Source organism: Salvelinus namaycush, chromosome 20 (assembly GCF_016432855.1).
Source record: "Salvelinus namaycush isolate Seneca chromosome 20, SaNama_1.0, whole genome shotgun sequence".
Taxonomy (NCBI): domain Eukaryota; kingdom Metazoa; phylum Chordata; class Actinopteri; order Salmoniformes; family Salmonidae; genus Salvelinus; species Salvelinus namaycush.
In genome coordinates, this window is record NC_052326.1 from 53,615,485 (window position 1) to 53,627,405 (window position 11,921).

At 38.9% G+C, this 11,921-nt stretch overlaps 1 protein-coding gene across 1 annotated transcript; it reads left to right on the plus strand.

Annotated features, from left to right (window-relative positions):
- Positions 1-5,265: 5,265 nt before the first annotated feature.
- Positions 5,266-5,769, plus strand: LOC120064873 (keratin-associated protein 21-1-like). The gene has a single exon (XM_039015465.1). It carries the CDS (start codon positions 5,266-5,268, stop codon positions 5,767-5,769), a length of 504 nt encoding a protein of 167 aa, XP_038871393.1.
- Positions 5,770-11,921: the final 6,152 nt, after the last annotated feature.

Sequence of the window (11,921 nt, forward strand, 5' to 3'; positions counted from 1 at the left end):
ACATCTGCTAACCATGTGTATGTGACCAATAACATCTGCCAACCGTGTGTATGTGACCAATAACATCTGCTAACCATGTGTATGTGACCAATAACATATGCTAACCATGTGTATGTGACCAATAACATCTGCTAACCGTGTGTATGTGACCAATAACATCTGCTAACCATGTGTATGTGACCAATAAAATCTGCTAACCATGTGTATGTGACCTATAACCTCTGCTTACCATGTGTATGTGACCAATAACATCTGCTAATCATGTGTATGTGACCAATAACATCTGCTAACCATGTGTATGTGACCAATAACATCTACTAACCATGTGTATGTGACCAATAACATCTGCTAACCATGTGACCAATAACATCTGCTAACCGTGTGTAGGTGACCAATAACATCTGCTAACCATGTGTATGTGACCAATAACATCTGCTAACCATGTGTATGTGACCAATAACATCTGCCAACCGTGTGTATGTGACCAATATCATCTGCTAACCATGTGTATGTGACCTATAACCTCTGCTAACCATGTGTATGTAGCCAATAACATCTGCTAACCATGTATATATGACCAATAACATCTGCTAACCGTGTGTATGTGACCAATAACATCTGCTAACCATGTGTATGTGACCAATAACATCTGCTAACCATGTGTATGTGACCAATAACACCTGCTAACCGTGTGTATGTGACCAATAACGTCTGCTAACCATGTGTATGTGACCAATAACATCTACTAACCATGTGTATGTGACCAATAACATCTGCTAACCATGTGACCAATAACATCTGCTAACAGTGTGTAGGTGACCAATAACATCTGCTAACCGTGTGTATGTGACCAATAACATCTGCTAACCATGTGTATGTGACCAATAACATATGCTAACCATGTGTATGTGACCAATAGCATTTGCTAACCGTGTGTATGTGACCAATAACATCTGCTAACCATGTATATGTGACCAATAACATCTGTTAACCATGTGTATGTGACCAATAACATCTGCTAACCGTGTGTATGTGACCAATAACATCTGCTAACCATGTGTATGTGACCAATAACATCTGCTAACCATGTTTATGTGACCTATAACCTCTGCTTACCATGTGTATGTGACCAATAACATCTGCTAATCATGTGTATGTGACCAATAACATCTGCTAACCATGTGTATGTGACCAATAACATCTGCTAACCATGTGTATGTGACCAATAACATCTGCTAACCATGTGTATGTGACCAATAACATCTGCTAACCGTGTGTATGTGACCAATAACATCTGTTAACCATGTGTATGTGACCAATAACATCTGCTAACCGTGTGTATGTGACCAATAACATCTGCTAACCATGTGTATGTGACCAATAACATCTGCTAACCATGTGTATGTGACCTATAACCTCTGCTTACCATGTGTATGTGACCAATAACATCTGCTAATCATGTGTATGTGACCAATAACATCTGCTAACCATGTGTATGTGACCAATAACATCTGCTAACCATGTGTATGTGACCAATAACATCTGCTAACCATGTGTATGTGACCAATAACATCTGCTAACCGTGTGTATGTGACCAATAATATCTGCTAACCATGTGTATGTGACCAATAACATCTGCTAACCCTGTGTATGTGACCAATAACATCTACTAACCATGTATTTGTGACCAATAACATCTGCTAACCATGTGACCAATAACATCTGCTAACCGTGTGTAGGTAACCAATGACATCTGCTAATCATGTGTATGTGACCAATAACATCTGCTAACCATGTGTATGTGACCAATAGCATCTGCTAACCATGTGTATGTGACCAATAACATCTGCTAACCATGTGTATGTGACCAATAACATCTGCTAACCATGTGTATGTGACCAATAACATCTGCTAACCGTGTGTATGTGACCAATAACATCTGCTAACCATGTGTATGTGACCAATAACATCTGCTAACCGTGTGTATGTGACTAATAACATCTACTAACCATGTGTATGTGACCAATAACATCTGCTAACCATGTGACCAATAACATCTGCTAACAGTGTGTAGGTGACCAATAACATCTGCTAACCATGTGTATGTGACCAATAACATCTGCTAACCATGTGTATGTGACCAATAACATCTGCCAACCGTGTGTATGTGACCAATAACATCTGCTAACCATGTGTATGTGACCAATAACATATGCTAACCATGTGTTAGTGACCAATAACATCTGCTAACCGTGTGTATGTGACCAATAACATCTGCTAACCATGTGTATGTGACCAATAAAATCTGCTAACCATGTGTATGTGACCTATAACCTCTGTTTACCATGTGTATGTGACCAATAACATCTGCTAATCATGTGTATGTGACCAATAACATCTGCTAACCATGTGTATGTGACCAATAACATCTACTAACCATGTGTATGTGACCAATAACATCTGCTAACCATGTGACCAATAACATCTGCTAACCGTGTGTAGGTGACCAATAACATCTGCTAACCATGTGTATGTGACCAATAACATCTGCTAACCATGTGTATGTGACCAATAACATCTGCCAACCGTGTGTATGTGACCAATATCATCTGCTAACCATGTGTATGTGACCTATAACCTCTGCTAACCATGTGTATGTAGCCAATAACATCTGCTAACCATGTATATGTGACCAATAACATCTGCTAACCGTGTGTATGTGACCAATAACATCTGCTAACCATGTGTATGTGACCAATAACATCTGCTAACCATGTGTATGTGACCAATAACACCTGCTAACCGTGTGTATGTGACCAATAACGTCTGCTAACCATGTGTATGTGACCAATAACATCTACTAACCATGTGTATGTGACCAATAACATCTGCTAACCATGTGACCAATAACATCTGCTAACAGTGTGTAGGTGACCAATAACATCTGCTAACCGTGTGTATGTGACCAATAACATCTGCTAACCATGTGTATGTGACCAATAACATATGCTAACCATGTGTATGTGACCAATAGCATTTGCTAACCGTGTGTATGTGACCAATAACATCTGCTAACCATGTATATGTGACCAATAACATCTGTTAACCATGTGTATGTGACCAATAACATCTGCTAACCGTGTGTATGTGACCAATAACATCTGCTAACCATGTGTATGTGACCAATAACATCTGCTAACCATGTTTATGTGACCTATAACCTCTGCTTACCATGTGTATGTGACCAATAACATCTGCTAATCATGTGTATGTGACCAATAACATCTGCTAACCATGTGTATGTGACCAATAACATCTGCTAACCATGTGTATGTGACCAATAACATCTGCTAACCATGTGTATGTGACCAATAACATCTGCTAACCGTGTGTATGTGACCAATAATATCTGCTAACCATGTGTATGTGACCAATAACATCTGCTAACCCTGTGTATGTGACCAATAACATCTACTAACCATGTATATGTGACCAATAACATCTGCTAACCATGTGACCAATAACATCTGCTAACCGTGTGTAGGTGACCAATAACATCTGCTAATCATGTGTATGTGACCAATAACATCTGCTAACCATGTGTATGTGACCAATAGCATCTGCTAACCATGTGTATGTGACCAATAACATCTGCTAACCATGTGTATGTGACCAATAACATCTGCTAACCATGTGTATGTGACCAATAACATCTGCTAACCGTGTGTATGTGACCAATAACATCTGCTAACCATGTGTATGTGACCAATAACATCTGCTAACCGTGTGTATGTGACCAATAACATCTGCTAACCATGTGTATGTGACCAATAACATCTGCTAACCATGTGTATGTGACCAATAACATCTGCTAACCCTGTGTATGTGACCAATAACATATACTAACCATGTATATGTGACCAATGACATCTGCTAACCATGTGACCAATAACATCTGCTAACCGTGTGTAGGTGACCAATAACATCTGCTAATCATGTGTATGTGACCAATAACATCTGCTAACCATGTGTATGTGACCAATAGCATCTGCTAACCATGTGTATGTGACCAATAACATCTGCTAACCATGTGTATGTGACCAATAACATCTGCTAACCATGTGTATGTGACCAATAACATCTGCTAACCGTGTGTATGTGACCAATAACATCTGCTAACCATGTGTATGTGACCAATAACATCTGCTAACCGTGTGTATGTGACCAATAACATCTGCTAACCATGTGTATGTGACCAATAACATCTGCTAACCGTGTGTATGTGACCAATAACATCTGCTAACCGTGTGTATGTGACCAATAACATCTGCTAACCATGTGTATGTGACCAATAACATTTGATTTGACTGTTGTATACCCTATAAACTGAGCATTCTTTTTGCAGTGAGAATTTTATATAATAAATTAATTTGAAAATAACAAATTCATGCATCAATTGTTGTTTTTTATATCAGTTCATAAACCCATTGCCATGGTATTGGGACATTGAAAATCTGTTCCCAACTATCTTGAATTTTATGCAGCATAGTTGTGGAACTGAATCATTTTACGATTTCTATTAGTTATTTTAAGCCGTTTATGATTTTTAATTGGTGTTAATTACCTTTTCCATTTTTGTGCAGAGCTGCGATGAGTTGGTTATCGTTTTGTATTGAGCATGCGTCTCTATACAAAACGTAAATGTCTCTTGTAGCTTACTTGTTACTGTTTCTTGTAGCTTACTTGGACACTGGGTCACAGGGCATTTCTCACAGGCTCTATTTTCTTACCAGGGAGCCTTGCGAACCATAGGTCGGGATATTTTACCTGTTTACATATATATTGAAAAACACAGCTTTTCGGGCATGTTTTGTTTTGTCTGTATAACAAAAACTCAATAGCTAAAATGGCTCTTTTACAATGGGGGTCAATGGGAAAGAATGTATCATGGCTACACAGGAGGACCAGACAACATAATCCTCAGTAACACAACAAGGAACAGAAGTATTTTTACATTTAGTTAAGTTAGAGCATGTCACCTCATGTCACGTGTCATGTGTTTTTGTGCTTATACAGTATTTTTAGTCAAAGAAACTTCTGATTTTGTGAACTGGACTATGTTTGTCACTTGAGCACTTCAAGACATTACTATTTCACAATAATTTAGTGTCACTTTAGAAGGACATATGTCAATTAGCACCAAACTGATGGTAAAGGATAGTAAAGGATACAAAGTACACTAAATAAGGTTAAATGACAGCCTACATGACAGGCTACATGACAAGCTACATGACAGGTTACATGACAGGTTACATGACATGTTACATGACAGACTACATGACAGGTTACATGACAGGCTACATGACGGACTACATGACAGGCTACATGACAGACTACATGACAGGTTACATGACAGGCTACATGGCAGTCTACATGCCAGGTTACATGACAAGCTACATTACAGACTACATGCCGGGCTACATGACAGACTACATGACAAGTTACATGACAGGCTACATGGCAGTCTACATGACAGGTTACATGACAGGCTACATGACATGCTACATGACAGGTTACATGACAGACTACATGGCATGTTACATGACAGACTACATGACAGGTTCAATGACAGGCTACATGACATACTACATGACAGGCTACATGACAGACTACATGACAGGCTACATGACAGGCTACATGACAGGTTACATGACAGGTTACATGACAGGTTACATGACATGTTACATGACAGGCTACATGACATGCTAAATGACAGGCTACATGACAGACTACATGGCAGGCTAGATGACAGGCTACATGACAGGCTACATGTCAGGCTACGTAAGGAATGGATATCGCGGTAGAACTAAAAGAGAAACAGACAATGTTGCAGCACTGATTCATCATTATTACATCATTATCATTATTATCATCATCATTATTATTACATCATTATTACAGAAACTACATCTCTGTTTCCAGGTAACAAACCATGTGCTAGGCTGGATGTCAGGAATGTATTGGGGCTAAACTATATTGGTAACTACTACTGGTAACTATAATGGCAATTACTGGTAGTTAACTAGTAAAAAAACATAATTATACCATGTTAATATCCTGTTATTACCAAGCTGGAATGTAAAGCTCTACTGAAAAGTGTCTACTGAGTCCCCAAGTCTGAGTCCCCATGGACTTGTTTATAACAAGATGCAATGATTCTTTGAAGGTCAGGAAGACATCTAGAATTATAAGATAGTCTCATTCGACTTCTGTATGAAGTGGACTAGAGTAGGTCCCACCCAATTTCTTTGGAATTACTGTACTACAATCAAATGTTTTATCTAGGCCTCAACAGTTGGTCATATTCCTGACACTTGTAATGTTGTCAGGGTAATAATGTAACGGTTGTCAGGATAATAATGTAATGTTGTCAGGGTAATAATGTAACGGTTGTCAGGGTAATAATGTAATGGTGGTCAGGGTAATAATGTAACGGTGGTCAGGGTAATAATATAACGATTGTCAGGGTAATAATGTAACGGTTGTCAGGGTAATAATGTAACGATTGTCAGGGTAATAATGTAACGGTTGTCAGGGTAATAATATAACGATTGTCAGGGTAATAATGTAACGGTGGTCAGGGTAATAATGTAACGATTGTCAGGGTAATAATGTAACGATTGTCAGGGTAACGGTTGTCAGGGTAATAATGTAACAGTGGTCAGGGTAATAATGTAACGATTGTCAGGGTAATAATGTAACGGTGTTCAGGGTAATAATGTAACGGTTGTCAGGGTAATAATGTAACGGTGTTCAGGGTAATAATGTAACGGTGGTCAGGGTAATAATGTAACGGTGGTCAGGGTAATAATGTAACGATTGTCAGGGTAATAATGTAACGATTGTCAGGGTAATAATGTAACGATTGTCAGGGTAATAATGTAACGGTGTTCAGGGTAATAATGTAACGGTGGTCAGGGTAATAATGTAACGGTGGTCAGGGTAATAATGTAACGATTGTCAGGGTAATAATGTAACGATTGTCAGGGTAATAATGTAACGGTGTTCAGGGTAATAATGTAACGATTGTCAGGGTAATAATGTAACGGTTGTCAGGGTAATAATGTAACGGTGTTCAGGGTAATAATGTAACGGTGGTCAGGGTAATAATGTAACGGTGGTCAGGGTAATAATGTAACGATTGTCAGGGTAATAATGTAACGATTGTCAGGGTAATAATGTAACGGTGTTCAGGGTAATAATGTAACGATTGTCAGGGTAATAATATAACGATTGTCAGGGTAATAATGTAACGGTTGTCAGGGTAATAATGTAACGGTTGTCAGGGTAATAATGTAACGATTGTCAGGGTAATAATGTAACGGTTGTCAGGGTAATAATGTAACGGTGGTCAGGGTAATAATGTAACGGTTGTCAGGGTAATAATGTAACGGTGTTCAGGGTAATAATGTAACGGTGTTCAGGGTAATAATGTAACGATTGTCAGGGTAATAATATAACGATTGTCAGGGTAATAATGTAACGGTTGTCAGGGTAATAATGTAACGGTGGTCAGGGTAATAATGTAACGGTTGTCAGGGTAATAATGTAACGGTGGTCAGGGTAATAATATAACGATTGTCAGGGTAATAATGTAACGGTGTTCAGGGTAATAATGTAACGGTGTTCAGGGTAATAATGTAACGGTGGTCAGGGTAATAATGTAACGGTGGTCAGGGTAATAATGTAACGGTTGTCAGGGTAATAATGTAACGATTGTCAGGGTAATAATGTAACGATTGTCAGGGTAATAATGTAATGGTTGTCAGGGTAATAATGTAACGGTTGTCAGGGTAATAATGTAATGGTGGTCAGGGTAATAATGTAACGGTTGTCAGGGTAATAATGTAACGGTGGTCAGGGTAATAATGTAACGATCGTCAGGGTAATAATGTAACGGTGGTCAGGGTAATAATGTAACGATTGTCAGGGTAATAATGTAACGATTGTCAGGGTAATAATGTAACGGTGTTCAGGGTAATAATGTAACGGTTGTCAGGGTAATAATGTAACGGTGGTCAGGGAAATAATGTAACGGTGGTCAGGGTAATAATGTAACGATTGTCAGGGTAATAATGTAACGGTGTTCAGGGTAATAATGTAACGATTGTCAGGGTAATAATGTAACGGTGTTCAGGGTAATAATGTAACGATTGTCAGGGTAATAATGTAACGGTGTTCAGGGTAATAATATAACGATTGTCAGGGTAATAATGTAACGATTGTCAGGGTAATAATGTAACGGTGGTCAGGGTAATAATGTAACGGTTGTCAGGGTAATAATGTAACGGTTGTCAGGGTAATAATGTAACGATTGTCAGGGTAATAATGTAATGATTGTCAGGGTAATAATGTAACGGTGGTCAGGGTAATAATGTAACGGTGGTCAGGGTAATAATGTAACGGTTGTCAGGGTAATAATGTAACGGTGGTCAGGGTAATAATGTAACGGTGGTCAGGGTAATAATGTAACGGTTGTCAGGGTAATAATGTAACGATTGTCAGGGTAATAATGTAACGGTGGTCAGGGTAATAATGTAACGGTGGTCAGGGTAATAATGTAACGGTTGTCAGGGTAATAATGTAACGGTTGTCAGGGTAATAATGTAACGGTTGTCAGGGTAATAATGTAACGGTTGTCAGGGTAATAATGTAACGGTTGTCAGGGTAATAATGTAACGGTGTTCAGGGTAATAATGTAACGGTGTTCAGGGTAATAATGTAACGGTGTTCAGGGTAATAATGTAACGGTGTTCAGGGTAATAATGTAACAGTGGTCAGGGTAATAATGTAACGATTGTCAGGGTAATAATGTAACGGTTGTCAGGGTAATAATGTAACGGTGTTCAGGGTAATAATGTAACGATTGTCAGGGTAATAATGTAACGGTGGTCAGGGTAATAATGTAACGGTTGTCAGGGTAATAATGTAACGGTTGTCAGGGTAATAATGTAACGGTGTTCAGGGTAATAATGTAACGATTGTCAGGGTAATAATGTAACGGTGGTCAGGGTAATAATATAATGATTGTCAGGGTAATAATGTAATGGTGGTCAGGGTAATAATGTAACGGTTGTCAGGGTAATAATGTAACGGTTGTCAGGGTAATAATGTAACGATTGTCAGGGTAATAATGTAACGGTGGTCAGGGTAATAATGTAACGATTGTCAGGGTAATAATGTAACGATTGTCAGGGTAATAATGTAACGATTGTCAGGGTAATAATGTAACGATTGTCAGGGTAATAATGTAACGGTTGTCAGGGTAATAATGTAACGGTTGTCAGGGTAATAATGTAACGATTGTCAGGGTAATAATGTAACGATTGTCAGGGTAATAATGTAACGGTGTTCAGGGTAATAATGTAATGGTTGTCAGGGTAATAATGTAACGGTTGTCAGGGTAATAATGTAACGGTTGTCACGGTAATAATGTAACGGTTGTCAGGGTAATAATGTAATGGTTGTCAGGGTAATAATGTAATGGTTATCAGGGTAATAATGTAACGGTTGTCACGGTAATAATGTTTCAGTGGTCAGAGTAATAATTTAACGGTTGTCATGGTAATAATGTAATGGTTGTCAGGGTAATAATGTCATGTTGTACCACAGATTTTTTCCCATAGCAATATACCATATCATATTTTACCAGAACAATATAGTGTAAAACAGATACAGTGGTGATTTTAGCATGCACATCTTACTGGAATAGCTCAACTTTTGTTTAGGGGGGTGATGCATGCCAGCAACATGGCGTGAATCCTTACAACCGCTACACCTGGTTATCAGCGGAGTCTTGTCTGGCAGCGAAACAGCTCATTTTACATCATTTACTGCCTTTTTAAAAATCATAGCTGATATGGCTGACTAGCTTAAATAAATGTGGTTAATACTGACTCCTTGTGGATTTGAGTAAGTCGAGAAAAAAAAACTCTTTCTCCTTCACTAATAACGAATGCCAAAATTCGTTTTGAACCATACAGAAACATTATGTTCAGTAAATTCATAATGTTTATTCTTATATTATTAACACTTTGCTCTAAGACATCTCCCTGGCATGTTACATCATTTATGCCTACATTATGTAATATGTCAGGGAGATTTGTATACTGAGCTGAGAAAGTAATACTAAGTCTATGTTGTGTTGTAAGCTGTTAGTAGCCCATGTGACTTACCCTTATTATTTAGTCTATTTTTTCCCTCATAATTTAGCTTACTCTTCTGACTTTGTGGTGCACATGTAGCCTATGATCTGTTTGAGATAAATGTCATTATCGGATATTGTAAGAGCTGTCCTTGTCTGCTTATATGCCCCCTTTATTTATCCTATGGTTCTGACTTGGTGTACAGGGAGAATACTGTAAGAACAGCCAATGTTCAGAATTCCGTCGCTGTACATTTCAAAAGTGCTGAACAAATAGTTATATTGACTACGTCCGTCCTAGCTCGCTCATTAATGTCTTAACCTAAAATTATGGACTACCTCTTATCCGCTCGTCATCCCCTTATACCAAAGTTTGTACATTTCAATTGTCAGTAGAAACCACATCAGACATTTCAGCTATGTTTTTTGAAAAGGCAGTAAATGAGGCTGAATGAACTGTTTCCCTGCCAGACAAGGCTCCACTGATAGCCAGGTGTAGCAGTGGTAAGGTGTTGGGACTGCTGTTGGGACAGCTTTATGTAGGCCCTAACAGTTTGTTGGCACCGTTTGTATCCATTATAGTCCAATTAATGCATTGTTTAGTGTTGTGTAGTGGCTTTGCTCGCAGTCATCAACAACATTTGTTTTGAGTTTGCCCCTTCAAGATGTACATGCTAAAATCGCCACTGGTCTCTTCACAGTGCTCGTTCTAACGTAAGTTATTATTTGAGTTACCTGGGTTGGCAGAGAATACCGTTTAGTCATGGCTCTATTAAATACTGTTAGTTTCCCAGCCTGTTCTGGACCGGGGGACTGTGAGGAGACCTCTGGTTGCATGTCTTGTGTTGTACCTTCTTGTGTTGAACCAGTTCGGTACCATCAACCGCTCGCACAAAGACAAGATTGACATGCATATTACTGACATTCGCACTCCGTGTACATCAAAGTGCAAAAACCTAGGTTCTTTAGGACCTGTCTGGTCGACTGAGATGTCAAGGAAGCAGCCTTATCATGGACAGACCTCTTCCCATTTTAGCAACATTGAGTCTATATGTTTAGACCATGACAGCTTACTATCTAGGGTTACAATTGCCACAATATTCAATAATAGATCCAAATGAGATTTAGCGTTGAGCGAGTGATTTTTTTCCAAAAACAATACTTTTGGTTTTTGAGATATTTTTGGTCATGGAGTGTATGTGGACATATGGACACCAGCTCATCGAACATCTAAATACAAAATAATGGACGTTAATATGGAGTTGGTCCCCCCTATAACAGCCTCCACTCTTCTGGGAAGGCGTCCACTAGATGTCGGAACATTGCTGCGGGACTTGCTTTCATTCAGCAACAAGACCATTAGTGAGGTCGGGCACTGATGTTGGGCGATTAGATCTGGCTCGCAGTAGTCGTTCCAATTCATCCCAAAGGTGTTCGATTTGGTTGAGGTCAGGGCTCTGTGCAGACCAGTCAAGTTCTTCCACACCGATCTTGACATTCCATTTCTGTATGGACCTCTCTTTGTGCACAGGAAAGGGCCAAAACGGGAAAGGGCCTTCCCCAAATTGCACAGAAAGCACAGAATTGTCTAGAATGTCATTGTAAGCTATAGCGTGAAGATTTCCATTCACTGAAACTAAGGGGCTTAGTTCGAACTATGAAAAACAGCCCCAGACCATTATTACTCATCCACCAAACTTTACAGTTGGCACTATGC